At 42.9% G+C, this 22809-nt stretch overlaps 1 protein-coding gene across 3 annotated transcripts; it reads right to left on the bottom strand.

Annotated features, from left to right (window-relative positions):
- Positions 1–7762: 7762 nt before the first annotated feature.
- On the bottom strand, positions 7763–22459 carry LOC137167805 (fibrinogen-like protein 1-like protein). Of its 3 annotated transcripts, none has more exons than XM_067570093.1 (4): positions 22321–22459; positions 15035–15087; positions 12528–12705; positions 7763–8592 (listed from the first exon to the last, which is right to left on the bottom strand). In XM_067570093.1, exons 3-4 carry the CDS (start codon positions 12694–12696, stop codon positions 7922–7924), a joined length of 840 nt encoding a protein of 279 aa, XP_067426194.1. In that variant the 5' UTR covers positions 12697–12705; positions 15035–15087; positions 22321–22459; the 3' UTR covers positions 7763–7921. The 3 variants fall into 3 exon arrangements, with proteins under 3 accessions (XP_067426194.1, XP_067426195.1, XP_067426196.1); XM_067570094.1 differs by lacking the exon at positions 22321–22459 and adding an exon at positions 21596–22078; XM_067570095.1 differs by lacking the exon at positions 15035–15087.
- Positions 22460–22809: the final 350 nt, after the last annotated feature.

The raw sequence follows: 22809 nt of genomic DNA, 5'->3' as shown, positions 1-22809 counted from the left end.
AAATTGGACAGAACTTGTCTTTTAAATTTCATTATATGGGAGTCTTTCCATGCTTCTGTTCACTGTAATTTGTTGAGTGGAGAATGTGGAGGAGCAGAGGGGATGTCCTTTTGTTGATTAATAGCTGCATCCTCTACTGGCAATGTGCTATTCAGAATTGGAGGGGAGTGTAAGCCAGTTAGATACATATTCTGCTTAATGAATCAGAGGAACCTATAAAAATATGACCCAAACTAGGAGCTTAGGGAGGATTCTCCCCAAGTTTTATTTTTCATAGCACAGCTAGCGAAAAGCTCTTTCTTGGTCTTGAGAACATGTGACACTGCTATCAAAGAAACCAGCAGTATTGTGGTGACGTGCGGTCCATGCCTAGCCTCTTAGAGCACCATTCCGTTTCTGATTTCATTCTGAAATCAATGGGAGTTTTGCCACTGACTTCAGCAGGCCCTAGGAAGGTTCAGGATGACAGACCAGTGTGCTGTAAACATCTTTTGTTAAACTGGCTTGAGAGCCTCCTGCGAAAAAGTCCCAACCCGTTGGCTTCCTGGGCCTAGTTCTCTTATCAGCCACATCTGTACAATTCCACTGGCTTCAACAAGGTTCTGAGGGGGCAGCTGAGGGCAGAATATGTTGGTCCCTTATGTTGAAGTTTAAAAAAAAAACAAACCTCTTCCTTTGCTAGAGCTATGGGTTTATCAGTTTAATTAGTGAAAATGAGGTGAAATGAAACCTGATGTGAGATGAAGCCTTCACCTAAGCACAGTGGATTCCTTCTATACTAAACCCTCCAGCGAAAGTAGGAATTTCTAGCCCAAGCTTTCTGTCCCATTGAAAGAGAATAGATAAAATAGCAGACAGGCAGGAGAGCCTAATGATTAAGGCGCTTGCCTGGGACTTGAGACACTGCTCCGCCACAGGCTTCCTGTGTGATGTTGGGCAAGTCACATCCCAGTTGTCTACTCTCACACAGTCCACAGCAAACTGAGGTGTGAATCTACCCTGCGCTAGCCTGCCACACACTATCTGACCATGTGGATCCTTCTGACATACAAACTGTTCATAGACTCATAGAAGATTAGGGTTGGAAGGGACCCTAGGTTGGGAGGTCATCTGGTCCAACCCCCTGCTCAAAGCAGGACCAACCAGACTAAATCATCCCAGCCAGGGCTTTGTCAAGCCAGGTCTTAAAAACCTCTAATGATGGAGATTCCATCACCTCCCTAGGTAACCCATTCCAGTGCTTCACCACTGTTAATTTGCTTTGAGCTAGTCCTCTTTGAAATGGGAGTAGATCAATGTGCATTAACAAGCTGTTATGTGCATCAGCAGGGCCCACATGGACAACTAGTCCACAGCAGACTACGGCAGGGGAGAGCTACACCCCAGTTTGCTGCAAAGTAAATGTTCGTGTAAATGTTAGGCCTGGTCTACACTGGCGACGGAGGTCGACGTAACATCACTTACGTTGATCTCCAAAAGCCTGTGTCTACCCTGGTATGGCAGTTCCGTTGGCTTAAACCGCAGCAAAAGTCGATATAATAAAACCACCTCCACAAGTGGCATAGCGCCTAAATCAATTTTATTCAGTCGATTTTGTGTCAGTGTAGACAGAGTGTAACGTAATTTGACGTTAATGGCTTCTGGGAGGTATCCCACAATGCCCCGTTGTGACCGCTCTGGACATTCGTGCTCTGCTGTTACATGGTCATGCTACCCGGAAATGGCCTCTTCTCTCATGCCCCGGGAAAATTTGAATTTTCATTTCCTGTGCAGCCAGCGTGGAGAGAGCTTTGTCGCTGGACTCCTCATGGCTACTGCAAGGCCCAAACATCCTCCAGCATGGAGTCGACCAGAGGTCTTAGATCTCATCGGTCTTTGGTGCGAGGAACCCGTTATGGCTCAGCTCAGAGCCAACAAAAGGAATTTGGACATTTACGGGAAGATATCCCAGGGCATGCTGGAGAAGGGACACACCAGGGATGTGCAGCAGTCAAGGAGATCAAGGAGCTGTGGCAGTCATATCAGAAAGCCAGGGAAGCTAACAGCCGTTCTGGCTCCTCGCCCAAAACATGTCACTTCTACGATGAGGTGCACGCAATTCTAGGTGGCGACCCCACCACGGTGCCGCCCTGCAGCATCGATACCTCTGCTAGATCACAGTCCATGGACAATGATGAGGACTCTGTGGACGAGGAGGAGGAGGAGGCTGAGGAGAGCAGGGTGCAAGAGAGCGGGGTATCTGTTCTCCCGGACAGTCAGGACCTATTCCTGACCCCAGAGCAATCCAGCAGCACATAGGACAGCAATAATGATCCTGGGGAAGGCACATCTGGTGAGGTTTTTTTCTTCTTAGCAGTTCTGTCCTTTTAAAAGGGGGGGGGGGGGGGGGGGGGGGGGCAGAAGGGGATTTCAGGCATTTAGCAGACTTTACTGGGGGGTTACCCCCGGAACAGATTATTTATGTGCAGAGATATGCTCCGAGTATCATCAATTGATATCTCAAGGAAACTTTCATGTAGGTAATCTGTTATCCTTTGCCCAAGGTTTCAGGGGAGGGCAGCCTTGTTCCTTCCTCCCAGTAGGATACTTTGCCATGCCACGCTGCAATCAAGGGAGCCAGCATCATGGCGGAACACAGCATAGCGGCATAAGGGCCAGGCCGGTACCCCGCTGCATGCAGCAAATCTTCCCTTTCCTCGTGCATTACCCTCAGGAGACTGATATTGCTCATGGTCACCTAGGGAAGACAGCGCATGTTTAAAATACCCGAGCTGTACAGCAGATACCCTGTACCTCTGTATTCCCCATTGTAGTGACCTACCAAGTCACTTTAATTATTTTGATTTGGTTTCAGAAGAGACTAGTAACCCCCCACGCTGTCCTCAGATCCCCTGTGGCCGCCTCCTGACGAAACATTCATCCAAATTAAACCATGTTGCCCTGGCACCCCTCTAATACAGGGCATTTGAAATGAGCTTTTTAAAGATAATTAATCCTCTCTATAGCACAGTAAAGTGCCCCTGGCTTACCATCTCTGTAACCACACAGTGAGCCGACCCTTTTGGGATGTTAGGAATGGAATGAGGGTCTGGGTTTGCGTCGTGCACTGCAAGGGGAGTATTTTATACATGGCTGCAGTTGTTCCATTTTCTAACAATGGCAACCTTGTGCATTTCTTTTCGTTCTGTAGACACCTCGGCCTTGGCCCAACCCTCTAGAAATGCTGCGGAAAGACTATCGCAGATTAGAAAGAGGAAAAAAATCAAGAGACGACACATTTGGCGAGCTCATGAACGCCTCAGCGGCTGACCTTGTCACAGAATATGGACATAGACAGGGAAAGTCGCAGAAAAATGCAGGAGTATGATCGCAGTACCACGCAGGAGATGCTGTGAATCATGCGCGACCAGTCAGAGATGCTCCGGTGGCTTGTGGACCTTCAGGAGGAGCAGAGGCCCCTCCATAATGCTCCTCCGCCTATGGCTTTGCTGCCCTGCCCATCCCCCACCCCCAAGAGGTCTCGGAAGAGAATGGCCAGGCTGTAGTACATGATGCATTCCACCCCAGTGGAGGCGAGCAGAAAGCAGCGGCAGCACCGCTGACAGCTGGCCTGCAAGAAACCACACTACCCCTTGAGACTGTGAATGAACACTCTCACCTCACCCCCCCCCCAAGATATGAATGTTCATAAATAAAAGTTTGCATCATTTCAACACGTTTCTTTATTAAATCATATCTTGTTTGGGGGGGATTTGGAGGGTACTGATATCGATGGTGAGGGAGATGTTGAGCAAAGGCAAATATCAGACAGGAACAGAAATCAGTCCTACATCTCATTGCAGAACCTGGTTTTCAATGCTTCCCTAATGCAAAGCGCTCTGCGGTTAGCTCTCAGCGAATTGCTGGCATCGGGCTGCTCATAATTGGCAGCCAGTCTTTCTGCCTCCACAGCTCAACCCTGGGGGAACCTCTACCCCTTCGCTTCACACACATTATGAAGAACACAGCACGCAGATATCACTGACGGGAGGTTCTTTTCACTCATGTCCAGCCTAGTGAGCAGACGCCTCCATCTGACCTTCAAACGCCCAAACACACATTCAACAACCATTCTGCAAGTGCTTAACCTGTTATTAAAACACTCCTTGTCACTGTCAAGGTGCCCGGTGTACGGCTTCATTAGCCAAGGGGTAAGCAGGATCCCCTAGGATGACTATTGGCATTTCCACACCCCCGATGTGAATTTTTTGATCAGGGAAGACAGTGCTCGCTTGCATGTTAGAGAACAGCCCCAAATTCCGAAATACACTCACGTCATGCACCTTCCCAGACCACCCCACATAGATGTCAGTGAAACGACCCCTGTGATCCACAAGCCCCTGCAAGACCATGGAAAAGTACCCTTTGCAGTTTATGTAGTCTCTTGCTAGGTGGGCAGGCGCTAAGATAGAGATGTGCATCCCATCAATGCCTCCCCCTGCAGTTTGGGAAGCCCATCGTGGCAAACCCCTCCACTATGTCCTTCACATTTCCCAAAGTCACTAGCCTTCATAGCAGAAGTCTATTGATGGCACTGCACACTTGAATCACTGCAGCGCCCACTGTAGATTTACCGACTCCGAATTGATTCCCAACTGAGCAGTAACAGCTGCGGGTTGCCAGCTTCCACAGAGCGATGGCAACTCTCTTCTCCACTGTCAGAGCTTGTCTCGAACGAATATTCACGCACTTCAGGGATGGGGCCAGCTCCGAGCAAAGTTCCAGGAAAGCTGCTTTTCGCATATGAAGGTCTTGCAGCCACTGGTCATCATCCCACGCTGCATAACAATGTGGTCCCACCAGTCTGTGCTTGTTTCCGGAGCCCAGAATCGGTGCACCACGGATTGCAGATGATGCCTGCAGCAATCGGGAATTGTTCTGCTCGATGGCTTGTAGCAGGGCAGCCTCGGTGGCATCGCTGTTGTCTGTGCTTTGGCTTCTTGTTCTATTTCGAAAATACTCAATGATAAGCTGTGATGTATTTGTGATGCTCACAATATTAGTGCAGAGTTGAGTTGGCTCCGCAGCAATGGCAAGCGTGCGGCATAAACAAACAGTGTGAAAATCGGTTTCCTGTTTGTTTGGAGGAAGAAGGGAGGAGGAAGGAGCGTTGCATCATGGGACAATGAAACTCATCCCAACAGCCACTGCGGCTAGTTGCACTGTGGGATAGCAACCCACAGTACACTACTTTGAATGTCAATGCAAGCATGGCAAGTGTGGACGCACGAGCCCGGTACAAAGACCGTAGTGTATACACGCTCCAGTGACTTCTAAAAATTGGGGGGTAAAAGTCGACCTTAAGTAAGTCAATCTCACTCTGCAGTGTAGACATACCCTTAGTCTCTTTGTGTCTCAGTTCTCTACCATAAAATGGGGATAATAGTACTTCTACTTTACAGCGGTGCTGGTAGGAAAAATACATTAAAGATTGTGAGGTGCTCAGATACTATGATAATGGGGACCATATAAATATCTAAGGCAGATAGCTATCCTAACCCCAGGTCTCAGGCCAGACCAGTTCATAGAGGAAAGTTCTATCTCCATTTAAAGTTGTGTCTAACTCAGGACATGTGTAAATGGTGGAAATCTCATTGCCTTCACCTGCTTCACCCAACTGAAGTTGTTCATTTTGTTAATATATTTTTGAATGGGTTGGATTTCACGGATATATTGTTTTCTGAAGCTTCTTAGAAGTGTCAAAAGCAAAGTAAGACTTATACTGTTTTATTTGTACTAGTGAGGGAATGGTACATTAAGCAGATGATCAGAATGTATTATATATCAGTCCACTATACCCTACCAAGAATTTTACATCTATTCCACTGAGGGCTTAAGCTACCAGTGTAATTCAGTAATAAAAGTTCTAAATGACACCGTTAGCAATATCCCAGTTATTTTAGGAGGTCTGCAACAATAGAAATGTATGGATAATGAAAATCATGCAGTCTGTGGCATATATGTTACCGGAGTTCATTTAGCTGAGTGATATGGTGCATGTGGAAATGAAGAAAGCGTTTGTAATAATAAATAAAGCTACTTGGGGAGACTGGTGAGGCTTCCCTGGATAGGCTCTTCTGCATATGAATTCCTCCCAGATATTTTGATTGTTATGGAGCACAGACTTTGCTGCTAAAAATAATCATGACATTACTTTGCAGTTTCACTCACAGTTTGCTGAGAGCTGTCCAAAAACAGAGGAAGACACATTTCCTGCCCAAAGAACAAAGTCTAAAAAATATCTAAAAACTAAGACTCAGTAGCAATCAAATCATGTAAAGAGAAAGCTTCTCAGTCTAGAGATATGTGAAGTTTTGCTGGCTAGAGACGCTTTTGTGGAAGATATTCCTGTCACCACTAATTTAATGGTTAACAGCAGGCACCATGATCTATCCATCTGCCCTGAGTGGAGACATTTTTCCAGTTTTTGTTATAATCTTAGTCTAAAATATTTCATCCATTAAATGTGGTTGTATTACATAAGTAGGGGCAAACCACATCTGATTATTCAACCATCGGCAAATTTAGAACAGTGTATTCTGATAATCACTTAATAGCATGTGACAACATCCAGTAGTATGAATAAAGGACTGGAAATCAGGATACCTACATTTTAACTCTCTGGTTCTGCCAATGAGTCTCTATGACCTTGGGCAAGTCACTTGACTTCACTGTGCACCAATTTCCCTAAATATAAAATGGTGATAATACTTACCTACCTCCCATGGATATTGGGAGGATTAACTAAAATTTGCAAATGGCTTTGAGATCATCTCATAGGAGTACAAAATTGTATGAATATAGGTAATAGAGAAAATAATAGGGGAAAAGCCTAGAATCTATTATCTGCTTCCAAAAAAAACTTGGTGTTTTCCAAATTTCTCTTATTAAGGGCATGCAGGTCCTCTATCAATTCCACCTCCGTTTTTCCTTTAGTACCCATCATCCCTCCAAATATTTGTGGACATACAATCCATCTGGAATCAGTCAATGCCACCATTGGTCAGAGGGAGTATTTAAGAACGACAGTCAAATGTCAGCTAAAGCAGTTACTTAGAGGGATCCAAGATACCCCTGTCTATAGGGACAAGGATGCTGCCTTCTTCTGAGTCTTAGAGGATGGAGGGTGACTTTGGGAACAAAGCTTAGAGTCTATGCATGACAATCATTCTGGGCTGAGACTAAATTGCCACACCAGGCAGCTAGAAGTATTTTTATTATCAAAAAATACATTGCTATGCTCTCTTTCTTTCATATTCTGCAGAGACATTTGTGTGCTTCTCCTGAAAGTTTACCTCCCATGTGGACATGGTTTTAAAATACTGAGAATAACATGTTGGCATGAGGAAAAGTTCATTGTCTGCTTAGAGTTCCCCACCTGTATTGGATATTAGTTTAATATTTGCAGAACTTTCAGAGCTAATGAACAAAAATGACAGGTCTGCAGTGATAAAGGGCTACAAGACTTGATGTCACAACTCCTGTCTACTCAAGTGTAAATGGGGAATGATTTATTTGAAAAGAAAACAATATTTATCTCTTTATTTATGTTTTGCACATTTATTTCAGATTCCTATAAATCATCAGTAATATTTATTTTCCATTAAAGTACAGTAATTACGGCTACATTGCCACTTTTCTTTCCTGTTGGAACATAAATCACATATTTTACAAGTGAATAGACTACACTCAGAACAGCTCAGATTTCAATGGAGTGTGCTGTAAATTGGCCCAAAATATTTAATCCCGTGGTTAAGAACATTCTGAATGAAAAAAATTAGACCTTGAAATACACAGATTGCATATTGGTGGTTGGTTTGATTGGCCTCAGAGTTGAGCTAATATAAGCAGAAAGGGCTGCTGACTGACAAGGAAGAAATAATTAAATTTTCATATGTTTTATACAGTTTTTCCCATTTGGTCTAATCTTCACATAAGCTGACTGGCAAGGGTTTGAATTCAGAACACAAACATCCTTCCAGTAAATGCCCTGGTCACTGCTCAGGACGGCAGAACGACAGTTGTCATACCACCAGCCTCCACCGTGCCTTATGGCACAATTATCAGGAACCCTCCTGTCTTGATCCCTGTCTGAAGTGGAGAACTTCATGTTATCATGAATGCCTGTCTCATACATAACGGTCAGAGCATCTCCTGCATCACCTGAATGGTCCCCTAACCTCAGAGCATAACCATTTGCCTCACTATCCAGTTCAAAGCTATGGTAATCAGCATGTATTGTTTTGTTGTCAGCGGTGACCAGGACAAATCTTACAGCGAAGGCATTTTGCCTTGTTAAGAGGTGAATAAATTCATTGCCAAGCCAGTGGTTGCCCTCCAGTTCACCAAAGCCATTCTTATAGGCAGTCCACGACCTGGCCCAGGCTGTCTTTTGGCTGACTGTATTTCTCATCAGGACTGTCCAGCCCCCTGCAGCTTGGCTCATTTCACAGTACACCACTATCAAGGAGGAGTTTTTGGGACGGACAACATACAGTCCGCTTTGTCTTCTGCCATTTAGATAAGCTGCTCTGCAGTCTCTTGCAATGTATTCTGGGGAAAAAAAAAAAAAAAAAAAGCGCCTGTTAAGTTGATTGCATCCTGGAAGAGGATAGACCTGCTCTTCTTGCCATGGAGGAGACTAAGAAACGCCAGGATTCTGATCTTCCCCTACTGTTTTCCACAGTTTCTGAACTAGAAGTCGCAGAATCTCTGTTTTTGGCAGAGACCATGTCACAGGTGTCAGCTGTATCTTTTAAAGAGTCATGTACCATTTTGACACACACTAGATTAGGGGTAAAATTTTCAAAAATGCCAAAGTGATTTATAAGCCTAAATCCCATTAAAAGTCCATGGAGCTTAGGCTCCTAAATACTTAAATCTATTCTTAAATTGGGATTGAGAGATTTTTTTTTTAAGACTCTACCCTAAATAAAGCAATAGAAAGCAAACAGTTTCTGAACATTTACCCTACATGCAGTGTGAGAACTATTGCATCCTGTGGAGTCATCAGAGGCAAACCCTGGCATAACCGCTCCCTAAATGGAGATTAAATGTTGTATTGTACTGGAACACTTACATATATTGAAATTACAGTAAGCTGAAGAGTTGCCAGATAGCTGAAAGACACCTTATGAAAGACAAAGTCCAGTCTTTGATTCATTGGTGGAATCACACTGGAGAAGAGAGAGAGAAATCTAGAGACTTATAACAAACTGTAAGCATTTAACCGATAACTAAATCCCTTTGGCCTAAACTTACACTATCCCTGGCTTGCCGTGGCTCCTGGTGTTGGAGGCTTGAAACTTGAGATTCTTTCTACATAGTAAATAGAGTAACAGGTAAATCTTTCCTTTGAGTACTTACCCTATGAACTACATAATGTTGCTGCAAAAATCTAGAATGTCATAAACTACAGTGTTAAGACCAAACTAATTCTGTGCACATTTTTTATTACATGAGAACTCAACAAGCAAATTTCTATTGACCTTACAAGGAAGCTATGAGAAGAAGCAATATTTGTGTGCATTCCTTTTCTTTGCCATTCAGGTATCAAGCTCCTTGTAAGTTTCTACAGTGGCCCTTGCTGTCACTAAGTTAACTCGGCACGAGTGTAGATAAAACTCTTGCATGGGCAAGGAGCTGAACTAGATGACCTAATGATATTAGTTTTCCATTTATAAATTCTCTGGTTTTCTGAAAGACTACTGCTTTGTAACTTGCACGTAGATAAACACTTGAAATCTTGTTGCTAGTTGACTGCCAGAGCTCAATATGTCTGCCTACGATGAAATACATAGTCCATAGCACTGGAAAGAACCTCCGGGCCCATGGAGTCCCGTCCCCTGCTAGTGCAAAAAAACCTGTCACACAATCCTCTTCATACATTTTTCAAGCTCTGCCTTCAAACTAGTTAGGCTGCTTGCCACGGTTGCTGCCACCACTACTTTCTCCTCCTGCCAGATTTTGAATGGAGCTGATCCAGTAGGCATGCTCTGAGCACATGTACTGGGTCAGGCCCCTCAAGCAAACAGGCAAGCGAACACCTATCTTCCTCTGGGTTATGGATTGCACTTGGGCTTAGGGGGGGAGAGACTCACCTAGACACCTAGAGCGAGGTAGGAGTCCATATACCCAGAGGCAGAAACATAGGTGCCACGGGGTCTTTTACAGTAAAAATGTAAGCACCTAGAGAGTTAGTTAGGCGACAGCTAAGCGTGGGTTTTATGGATTGCGATGGTGCCTAAAACTGGGATTTAGGCACCTAAACTCCAGATTTAGGTGCCTAACTCCCTTTGTGGATCTGAACCAGTCTTTTGAGTTTAAAATGGGGTTTGGGCCCTATTCCAAAGGTTATTGAAGTCAGTGGAAAGACTTCTGTTTAGTTCAGTGGGTTCTGGCTCAGGCACATAAAGCCAGATTTTCAAAAGTGCCCTAGTCTCCTAACTCCCATGGACTATTAGCTAATATTTTGGACCAAAACATGGAGCATTCCACATAGTAAGAAGCACTGGAGAGTTAAAGCAGATACCAGTGCAAGGAACTAGAAATTTTGAATGCATCTGTTCTGCAGCTCACCATAAAATAGATAACAATGGTTACAATGATGCATTGGAATGTACATGCACCCTGTTCTTCTTGTATGAATGATCACTGGTAAATGTATTCGTTCTATAATATTTCTTTCAGTGTGGTCTCCCAAATCACCCCGTCCAGAAACCAAAAGATTAGATGAGTGAGAGTGACACATATGAAAGTCCAGTCTTTGGATAACACCATGGTAGGATGAAGCCTGTGGTGGAGGGAATGCAGAAGATGATATATGCTCTAGAGGCCCTGTGCATAGATCAGCATACACAGAGCATCTATATGGGATTGGAGGCTCATCTTCCTCCTCAGAACTCTGGTGAAATAGGCCCTGTACCACCGTAAATAGGCCAAGATAAAGTGGAATTTTTAGGGTAGAGTGATGAGATACTACCAAATTCATGCTTATGCACATACAGTTGCTGAGGTCCCCCATTTAGGGTGTAGGGTGGGGTAGCAGCCAGCACTCCAGCCCATTGGCTTGCATGTAATGCATTGCAGAAGGCTTGCACTCCAATCCTGCAAGCTGCCCGATGTGTTGGGGAAAGAGAGGTGATGGGTAATTTCCCCTCTACCTCATCCCCTCTTCAGCAAGATTATATATAACCTGATCTTCCTGAATTTCTCCCCAAACGTACATTGCAGAGGGATGCATTTTTATATGACTTCCTTTCCATGGGTTTTACTCTTTTATTCCTGCTCTTTTACTCCCGTGTTCCTACTTTTAGCAATAGACAAGCAAGCAGCAAGCTTTCCTGTATGTCCTAAGGTAGCACCTGATCAGAGCTGCACACAAGAAAATATTTGCTGTCCACAATAGCAAATTTAATTGGTTCTACAAAACCCAGGAATAATGCTACATATTCTTGAGCACTATCTTCTATCACTTTATCTACTAACTAACCAATTACGTATATACAATATATATTTCATTTATAAAGCATCTCCTAAGAATGCCGTACCTCTTCTTGTGCATCACTAACGCTTTCTTTCTCATAGAAGGCGGATTTCACCATGACATTTTAGATTTAAATATAAGACCTAAAATGTGTCTCCAAATGCCAGGAAAAAGTAGATAATTAGAATCAAGAGGAACCTTTTTCACCAATACATTATAATATTTCTGAATCAACATTTTAGACCTAAATTACTTGACCATGTGCTATTTGACACAATTCTCCATCTGCCTTCTCCTTCTCCACTTCACTTGTTTAAGGTTATTTTTGAATTTGTTTCTGTCTCCCTTCTTTGTTAATTATTGACTTTAGTTTAAGGACAGCTAATTAAGAGATGCAAAACTGCTCAGACACCTCCGCTTCTCTTAAACCCCATTCTACTGCCACTGAGGTCAATGGGAGTTTTGCAATTGATTTCACTGGCAGAAGAATCAATACCTTTGTGTAGTCACTGCAGCCAAGGCTTAGAAAATTCAGATTCAATCCTGCAGCTATTACTCACATAAGCAGTCCGACTGGAGCCTTTGATGAGGCTCCTAATACACACTAATCCCCTCCCTCTTTAACAACTGGCATTAAGAATTGAACCAAGCTTAAAAAGTTACCTATGCCATGTTCTCTTTATCTTTCCGTCTTTAATGCATGAGGTTTCTCTCTTAAAAGTAGCTACGAGTGAGAGGCTTTTTTTATGGATACAGTGCATGATTAAACTGCTGCCCAGTGCATAAAGTGCCTGATTGACTATGTATCAGAAGATGGTTGATTCAACTCCGGCCTAGCCTGTGAAGCTGAGGCAGAGAGAGGTTAAGTCATTGGCAAAGAGGGAAATAGAATTTGAGCATCCTGACTCCCATTCCTTTTGTGTAACTACTAGACCTAGCCCCAGCTTTTATGACTCTGCTTTTCTTGGACTGTTTTATCTGGGGGGAAGGAGTAGGGCCTTACCTTCATAAACTGGTTCTGATTGGACATTTAACACGCTATTTTCCTTGCCCTTTAACATGTCCTGGTTGCCAACTTTTGAGAGGAGCTGTTCTCTTGTTAAAGGTATTTTATCTTTTGCTTCAGTAAAGGTGACAAGAAAACACAAGCACAAGGCTAGGTAAAGTTTCATCTTTGAAACCTAAAAAGAAAAAAATTAGAATAAAGATATACGGATTAATATATTGTAACATAGTGAATGCAATGCTCCAAGCAGTCCCCATCATCAGAAACGTTAGTTTTCTGCCATATTATCTTTTTGAAATAGTGTTTTATTCGAACAAGTACTAGTACAATGGAATGCAGTAATGCCATCTCCCATTATCCAGCACAATATAGAATAATTCAATAGGGTGAAATTCATCCTTGTGCAGAGGGCCAGAACCAGCCCTATGCACCACTTAATTCCCAGGTAAGCCCTGTTTTGAGAGTCTAAGTGAGACTTAAATAGTGACAGGCTTCTGTGCAGGAGGGAATTTCATCCAAGGTGATGAATTGGTAGATATTAAGTCATCAACTTAATATATAAGGGAATGTAGCAAAGTGCTGGGAAATAAAACAAGATCACCACTCAGAAATTCCCTGCATTTTCCAATCAGAGGCAATGCCTTGGGCTCGGATCTTGAACACACGTATTTACAAGTCAATGGAATCACTTGTGTGCTTACAGTTACGCAGGGGAGTGTCTGCCTTCACTGGATTGGCCCCTAGAGCTGTGTGAGTTGTTACAAAAAGGTAGAAAGTAGGCAAGGATTGAAAATAATTAAAAACTGAGTGTTGGAAATGGTAAGAATTAAAAGAAAAAAGATAATAGGCAAAAGATTAGAAAACAAATAACAAAAATGATAGCAATGAACAGAACAAAAAAAGCCATACCCACCAATGTATAAAGTACTACTAAGCCATCTCATGATCTTCTATTTGGTAACCCTTGTTCTCTATTTTCCCGACTTCCTCTCTGTGTTTTGTCTTCCCTCATTTTGCTTTCTCTGCTTTGGCCCCAATCCTGCAAATCTTTCATGTAAGCATAGGGCCACCCTGGGTTGGAGTTATCAGGTTGGAGTCTAAGCTATTTGGGGCTGGGACCTAGTCTGTCTATTAGTTAGTATGGCATTTAGCTCAATGAATTAATAATAATGAACAATTATTAAATTGATTTGGAAATAATTATTGAATGGGAGGGATATGCCAATATTTGCATGAAGTATTATCTGCATAGTGTTATTCAGCCATCTAGGAAGGCACTGAATAAGGAAAACACTTATTCATAAGAAGTATTTGATTAAAAAATTGCCCAGATTTGCAGTGAATTATTCGACCCACTTTAGTAATGTGGATGATAGTGTACGTTATTCATCTCTTTGTAAATGTTATAGTAGAGTGAACTGCTTTTAGCTAATAGACATTTTCATCCTTTGTTATGCAGAATACTATCCAGGCCTTACTTTCAGAAGTGCTGAACATCCATAAATCCAGATGAAGTCAATGAGAGCTGTGAACGCTCAGCACTTCGATAAATCAGGTCATAGGACCCACAGGGAACCTAATTCATAGAATCATAGAAATGTAGGAAAGCTGTCTAATCTAGCTCTCTGCACTTAGGCAGAACCAAGTATACCTACACCATCCCTGACAGGTGTTTGTCTAACCTGTTCTTACTTAATTCACACTTGCATCAAAATGACAAAGGGCTTGGCTAATTGATTTCAGTGGCATTATGCCAGGGATGAATTTGTCCTTAAATCTTTTTTCCCCTGCACATTACAAAACTTTTGTTTAGAATTAATACTATTTTGCATATAAAAGCTGATTAGAAGCTGAATTAGTTGGCACCGCAAATATTAAATGATGATAATACAGATTACTGGACCCAATGATAAAGTACGACAAGACATAAAGATTAAAACATATTTCACAAAGCAATCTAGAAACTCCATATCAGCAAAAATATCTCTACAGTGTCACTAGTTCTGTTCAAATGTCGTAGATATTTAGGAAGGCAGTGCAGATCAACAAACAGAATAGGATATGAGAGCATCTTTTCTCCCTAAGTGGTTACTAATTAAGTCATCTTTGACAGTGGTATAGAAGTGTGGTTATCTGCAGAGCAATAGGAAACGTTGTGCAAGTTAATGGATTGATAGGCAAGTGTTTGTGGCAAGAGTTTTGTACCAGAGATTCAAAATTAAGCCAGTTTGAATAGTGGGGTTCAGTGTTAAACAGCCTTTCGAATTAGAGCAATGCATATATCTAACCACACCACCTTTTTTTTTTTTTTTTTCATTTGGAATTGAAGCATCAGCAATGGGTCTGTTTCTTCTTTTTTATCATGATCTTTATTTCATTCTGTACAAAGCTGTTGCTAACCTTCCTCCGTCCCCCCAGTTCCAGCCTAACCTATCATGGTAAACCTTCAGCAAAGCAGAGAAGAAGCAGATCTATTTAGAAAAAAAATAGGAGTTAGAACTTACTTGTCTCCTACTGTCTTAGTAGGAATAATATTATGCGATCTTGCAGCTTGACGCTGGAGACAAGGCAAATGAATTTGGTTTAGCTGATGGGCTATTATTTTATACCCGATAGGCTGGCAAAGCAAATAATTAATAATGTTTGCACAAAGCAATATTGGAAGCATGTAACTTTTATGATGCAGTCATGTTTGAGCAGCTTGCAGATAAACATTCCCCAGTGCAGGAAATGTAATCTGAAGAAGATCCTGGTGCACTGGGTGGTGCACCCTAGTCCTGTATACTATAAATGACGTTGATTGAAATAAATGTGTTTGTAAATGAGTCATATCATCCTGTCAACTTTGAAAATCATAGTCCTTCATGAATCTGGGTGGAATATGAATGACCAGTCATGACTGCAGTTCATAAAACTGGATTCTGGGACCTAAATCTTCTGTTCGGGGTACACTGCAAATACAAAACAGCTCCAAAGCAAGAAATAGCCAGCCTTGGGAGGATCATCTCCATTCAGGGGAAGTGGCATAGAGCTGGAATAATGGGTCCTATATCACCCTCTCCCTGATGGAGGCATAGGGGCTTTGGCTAAGGAAAGTTTGTGTGGACAGAGTTCCCATACACCCCACTTAAATAGTTTCCTTAGCAGTATTGAAGCAGCATTGCTTAGAGCAACCTGGGACCAGACCAGCACACAGTGGGAGAGTACAAAGGCCATTTTTGATTAGGCCCGTATTCAACCCTCAATTCTTTACTCTGGCTTAGAGTAAACCTTTTTTTTATCCCTTTTTATCAGAGTCTATTTGGTCCTGTGCAATACAAAGGGCTTAGTTACACAAATGTCTCCCCAGGGCAACCCTCTTTCTGGGTAATACTTGCTCTCCTGTGCAAAATACCCTTGATACTGTCAAAATCAATGTAAAGGATCCCATTCAAGCACAGAGGGGCATGTTCATTTGCAACTATTCTGTCTTGATGATGGGAAAGTCATGCCTGACCAACCTGATTGCTTTCTATGAAGTGGTGCCTGGCTCTGTGGATGTGGGGAAAGCGGTGGACGTGATATACCTTGACTTTCGCAAAGCTTTTGATACTGTCTCTCACAGTATTCTTATCAGTAAGTTAAGGAAGTATGGGTTGGATGAATGGACTATAAAATGGATAGAGAACTGGCTAGAGCATAGGGCTCAACGAGTAGTGATCAATGGCTCCATGTCTAGGTGGCAGCCGGTCACAAGCAGAGTGCCCCAGGGGTCGGTCCTGGGGCCGGTTTTGTTCAACATCTTCATCAATGATCTGGAGGATGGGGTAGATTGCACCCTCAGCAAGTTTGCAGATGACACTAAGATGGGGGGAGTGGTAGATACCCTGGAAGGTAGGGATAGGGTACAGAAGGACCTAAACAAACTGGAGGATTGGGCCAAAAGAAATCTAATGAGGTTCAACAAGGACAAGTGCAGAGTCCTGTACTTAGGATGGAAGAATCCCATGCACAGCTACAGACTGGGGACCGACGAGCTAGGCAGCAGTTCTGCAGAAAAGGACCTGGGGGTTACAGTGGATAAGAAGCTGGATATGAGTCAACAGTGTACCCTGGATGCCAAGAAGGCTAATAGCATATTGGGCTGCATTAGTAGGAGCATTGCCAGCAGATCACGGGAAGTGATTATTCCCCTCTATTCGGCATTGGTGAGGCCTCATTTGGAGTATTGTGTCCAGTTTTGGGCCCCCCACTACAACAAGGATGTGGAGAAGTTAGAGAGAGTCCAGCGGAGGGCAACAAAAATGATTAGGGGGCTGGAGCACAAGACTTATGAGGAGAGGCTGAAGGAACTAGGCTTGTTCAGTCTACAAAAGAGAAGAATGAGGGGGGATTTGATAGCAGTCTTTAACTACCTGAAAGGGGGTTCCAGGGAGGATGGAGCTAGGCTGTTCTCAGTGGTGGCAGACAACAGAACAAGGAGCAACGGTCTCAATTGCAGGGGGGGAGATCTACGTTGGACATTAGGAAAAAGTTTTTCAGTAGGAGGGTAGTGAAGCACTGGAATGGGTTACCTAGGGAGGTGGTGGAATCTCCATCTTCAGAGGTTTTTAAGCTGCGGCTTGACAAAACCCTCTCTGGGATTATTTAGCTGAGGTTAGTTCTGCTCTGAGCAGGGGGTTGGACTAGATGACCTCCTGAGGTCCCTTCCAACTCTATGTCCCTCTAAGACTAAAGCATTTTTGCTCCAGGCCCTGCCTAACCACTCAATCTTTCACATGGCTTTGCCTCAGGAAGCGTTGTACAGAGACACTTGAGAGACTCCTCTGAGTCCTGTTTCCCCCTTGCTCCAGGGTGCAATAATTTGCTGCTGGCATATTCTAGCAGCAAATTATTACACTCCACTTGCTGGCAGAGCTGCTGTGGGTGTCATGTGGAGGGCTAGAACCAAGTCTCTGTCTATTCCTCACCTTTCCCCTACCATCTGCTCCAGGGAGTGGGGGGGAACAAGAAGGATGCTCTAGGAGTTCCAAGGTCTGGGGTAATCTGCATGGTGGTGTAAACAGGTTTCTTACTTTCCCTTACTCCCCCTGTTCGATGCATTGTCCAAATCACAATGTGCAGCTTTGCTGTAGTGTTAACACATCAGTATGAGATGGTTTGAATACATGAATTTAAATCTGATTTCATGTTTTTGAGCAAATGCATTTACTTCAATGCATGACTGAGCTGTGATTCAACTAACGGCCCCTGGACATTGGGACTCTTTCATTTTCGCCTTTCTCTGCCCTTCCGCATTTTCTCCTAAGAATGGAGCTGTGAGAAATACTCAGTTTAGGTGGGAGTATGGGCAAGAGAAGATTGTTGAATCATGTGAACTTATTCTTGACCTGGGAATGGCCACTGTATCCTGTGTATTAAGAAAAAAGCACTTTGTGCAAGAATTACATCACTTTCTACAGACAGGGCCTAATTTAATTATTAAAGCTATTTTTAATCTGTAAGTGTTTAGACTACTCTAGAACCTATTAACTCTTTACTTGAATAATAAAAAATCTGATAGTTATCAAAAAAGGTACCTAATGGTACCATGAAATGGCTATTATATTTCTCAGGCAAGGCTTGATTCTTCTATTGATTTTTCTATTATTTTATTAGACCACATGTATTAATTATTAATTATCTTGCACTAGATGAATCTGAAAATCGATAATCCTCTTTATTACAAGGCTGACTGCTATTGCTCAGTGTCCTGCTGCTTGAGATATATTAAAACAAACTAAAACTAAAACAAACAAAATTCTGTTCTGATATAATAGCATAGATCTTCATACGGCTCTCATATAAAATCTCATTCCTTATTCTCCTTCCTGATCCACAACCAGCCTCACTCCAATTTAATACTTCTGCATAATTGTAAAGTTACTGAGACATATACAGTGTTAGAACCATGCCCAGCTACCAGCTATGTTTTGCCCAGAATTCCAAGACCTTTCCTGTTGCTCTGGTTCATGTGCACATTCCAAGATACAATCAACTTCTGGTTCACATTACTGCGGATGCAAAACCATGTTTGTGTTGCACATTCAGAACCTCTGGTCTTTGACAAATGTGCCAGGAACTGATATCCCGCTCCATGCTACTGCTGCCAGTTGACATCATCAACAATGGCATGATGGCAGAGAGCAAACAAAGGAACAGCTGCAGTACTATCAGCAGCAGTTCAGTTGTGCTGCTGCAGCTACCACTCTGCTTTCTAGATTTGCTTTGCCACAAGACACTTGGGAGAAGCTAAGGTTCCCCTCCACCCAAAGCCTATGCAGCTTATGATAGGGGAAATTGACATCCACTGCTTGTGAACATTCTGCTGCCCAAGATCCTGATTTATACTACAAATGCATGCTGTGCATGAATCATAAATGGCATGCTTACCAAGAGAAACAGATACATACATGATATACTTTTGATATTGGCCTAATGATCAGCTCACTGCTGGGATGAAGGGGAGATTTGTTTGTGTTCTGTCTACCACTGCAGCAAGAGACACTGATGATAGTTGCCTCAGATCAGGCTCTGTTTTTCTACGGCTCATGTTCAGAATGAATGTTTTTCACTGATTCCAACAGAGGATGGGTGTGTGCTGGGGAGGTGGGTGGGAAGATTCTCAAAAAGAAATACTGCATTTTCCAGCAAAATTTTCTAGCTTTTAAAAGTTAACAGAGTATTTCAGCAGTGTAGAAAGTAATTATTCTGGACACTAAGAACTAGATTTGAAATAGGGAAATGGGCAGTAGTCATTTTTGTCGATTGCATCTGCCACAGCTCCCTGAACATGGGAAATATGCAGGGAGAGGAGGTTAACTGTTGGACAGAGGATGGAAATGAAATAAGAGCAACTTTATTCATTGACAGCATAACCTGATATACCGCTCTGGTAAGAGCCAGCACTAGGAAATTAAACTTTTTTTGTTCCTTCTGGTTTGTTTGGATCATTTTGTCCAGTCCTGCTACTGATTTACTGGGATTCTGTTGGAGAGTTTTAAGGGTGAAGCTTTCTTTATGTTCCCACATTAAAAAACAGAAATAATGCAGTTCACAAGGAAGCTGGTGTCTGAGTATGTCAAATCTTCCCTCTGTGAATGTGCTCTCAGAATTTGTAAAGGTCCCCACTGCCAATACCGGGAAGCCTGTTCTAGTTATGCTTATCCAGAATCTATCCAGACTTCCTGAGTCTGCAGCATTTGGCTGAAAGTCTCGAGAATTAACTCTCTAGTGTGAGATTTCCCATAATTCCTGCTTCTAGTTAGGGATATATGACAGATTCCTAAACCATAATCAATTTATACACAAAGCTGGTAATTTTGCTGGATTCATCTTCATCCAAATATGATTTCAAAATGCAAATGGGATCCAGATATTTAGTAAAATGGCTGCTGCTATGTGATGATAACCATTTTACATATGGACTGTGTCCCCCGTGTAGCCTCCAGCCACCATCACAGGCTCTTGTTTCCTTTCCCAAACTCTGTGGCTTTCTCTGCTGCCTATCATGACTCCTAAGACCTCTTCCCTAGACAGCAGATGAAGAGTCTTAAGAGGTCCCAATGGTAGTGGGAGGGGACAGGTAGGAATCTCAGGGTTCAGGAAGGACCATGGGAGGGAATTGTGGCAAGTGGGAGCATGAAACAAAGGATACTGAGGATCTGGAGAATTCCTGAAGGGTGCCGCAATGCATGAGAGGGAAAGAACAGGAGGGAAAATTTCTTAGGGATTTGGGCGGACAGTTGGAAGGAGCCTCAACAGGGAGCAGTTTCCAGATCCATATATCAAGAATCTGGTGGATACTGACAGATAACCAAGATCTGCTCACTCTAGAAACAATGGGATTGTCACACACACTTTTTTGTTCAGATTGGAAATCCTGCCAGAAGGATAGTTGCAAGCATAGGGGTGGCATGGAAGACGGTGTGAAGATAGGAGTCAGAGAAGGATACAATAAGGACAGTGAAGAGGGAAGTCTCGGGAAAGTGAAAGGAGATTATGAGATTGTTGCCACAGAAAAATAGGTGTAATTTTCTTGTAACATATTGTACAGAAAATAAAAATAGGAAGAAATTGCTCAGATTTTATTTTACAGTATACAGCTTTGTGGGACTTAGATGACACCCCTTTTCCCCATACCCAATACTTCATAGGGATGTCACTCATCCAGATTTTTCTGGGATTGTCTTTACTTTGAATGGGCATCCTGCAATCATGATCTGAAGGTTGCTAAAGAAGCTTGAGATATCTTTAAATGCCAACAAAAAAAGCCATCACAGAACAATGCTACACTCTGCTGCTGCACTGTATGTAACATGATGATGTGTAGTTATGATACCATGTGACCATCACATGCAAGAATGCCCTGCAAGAAAATTAGCTAATGCTAAAACCTCATGACATTCTAGAAAGGACTAAAGAAATCACGCTGAAAAAGGACCACTACTTTCTTTCAGTAACCCATATAAAGTTGATCACATGGATATTGTTTTCAAGTCCCGGAAGCCCCTTTTCTAATTTTTACCACTGACAGTGTGTTCTTTTGTTGTTGATGATGATGTCCTGAATGTGTTGCTTTTGGAACCTTTCTGCTACAGAGTTAATGGCAGCAAAATATCTAGGGTCCCTCTAAATAAGTAATTAAAAGGGCTTGAACCCCCACCCAGAAACCTGAGGAAACTAAATACACCCTCCATGAGTGCTCTTAACTGGCAGAATTTCCATACTCGCACGCACTCCAAGGCTTTGTATAAACAAGGAAATCTGTTTTAGGGGAAAGGGAACACAGTCATAAACTTGGGAAAATACAGGAACAGAATAGATATGCCAGTAAAATCTGCTCCTTTCCTGTAACTTGGGCAGTAGTCCATCTAACTTCCTTCTCATCCATCAGTGAAAAGGTCCTTTGTCCACACTACCTCACCCAACCACCAAACCCCACTCACAGTTTGGATTAATAAGTAGCAGTCTTCCAAGTGTCTTTTTGGAGTCTGTTTCCATTCCCAAGCTACCTGCTTGCCTGCTCCTGCCATCACCTCACCCACCTTAGTAATATGATGTTATTAAAGTGATGGATAGATGTGGCCTCATTGGCGTCTGCTCAGCTCGGCTGCTGTCCTCTGCATTCTTTCTTGCTGCAAAATCCTAATGCATCAAAGTCTTCAATCTGCATCATCTCTCACCAAGGAGTCCTCTGGGCCATCTCCCACAGCAAAGTCCTCTGTCCCCAGAGTTTCTGGCCAGAGAGCTTACACTTGTAAAAGGTGCTGCACTGACAGTCCTGGAGACTGACGAATTCTTCAGCTTGGCCACAAAACACTCACATCGTGGACTGCAGCAGGGCAAATGTCCACCAGGTTTTCTGTCCCCAGCATTCCTCAGTCGGGCGTCAGAGACGTTTCAGTCTCTATGATCTGTTCAGTCCTTGGCCTTAGCTGTGACTGCCATCAGAGGTGCCAATTAGTGCCGATTCTGATGGGGTTTTTATGTGAAGTGGATAGCTTTCCACTGGGAACAAGACTAAATCCCCAAACACATTCACACAGGCCACTGAACAGCCATCAGACCATAATAGCTTTCAGTCGGCGTTGACCTGGGATGAAGTTGAACCAGTCAGCTAGAGATTAAAGGCTCTGTATGCCATTTACCATTCCCCTGAGACATCTAGTCCCCTACAAATGGCAGTTTCCCAATTTACAAGGACCATAATGAAACAAAATCCATTTAAGACATTCCCTTTTGTTAGGCTGCCCAGAGAATTATGACTTACTCGAATTCACGGCTTTGTCTTGGTTTTGCATGTAGAGAGGTTACTGACCAAAATAAATAAATGGATTATTTTTAAAAACTACCTTTGAATATAATCAGCCACAGAAATGTAGCTGGACTTTCTTTTTAAAGTAAGCTGCTAGTAGTTCTGAGCCTGCTGCTTTTTCTCCTGACCCTGCAAAATTCTCCCGCGCCTGCTGCTGGGTCCTTTTAAGCAAGTGGCTTTCTGCCAAAATGAACACTCTGTCCTGAAACACTGTGTTGAGAAAGGCCATAGCTCAGGGCATCACGGGCTAAGCCGGCTGAACTTTAGCACAGCTCCTAGGCGGGAAGAAAGGAGTTTTCCCTAGTACCCCAACGCAAGTCTTTGCCAAGCTAACATGAGGATAATGCTAGTGAGGCTGGTTAGTAGGAAGTCAGGGCCTATGCCAATTTGCTAACATCTTGGGCCAGATCTGCAGCTGGTGTAAATCATAGTTCCACAGACATC

The sequence above is a fragment of the Emydura macquarii genome, unplaced genomic scaffold (assembly GCF_026122565.2).
Source record: "Emydura macquarii macquarii isolate MOO-44397 ecotype Brisbane River unplaced genomic scaffold, CSIRO-AGI_Emac_v2 contig_2988, whole genome shotgun sequence".
NCBI lineage: Eukaryota > Metazoa > Chordata > Testudines > Chelidae > Emydura > Emydura macquarii.
The sequence above is the reverse complement of the archived record's forward strand: the minus strand, read 5'-3'. Positions and strand labels throughout refer to the sequence as shown.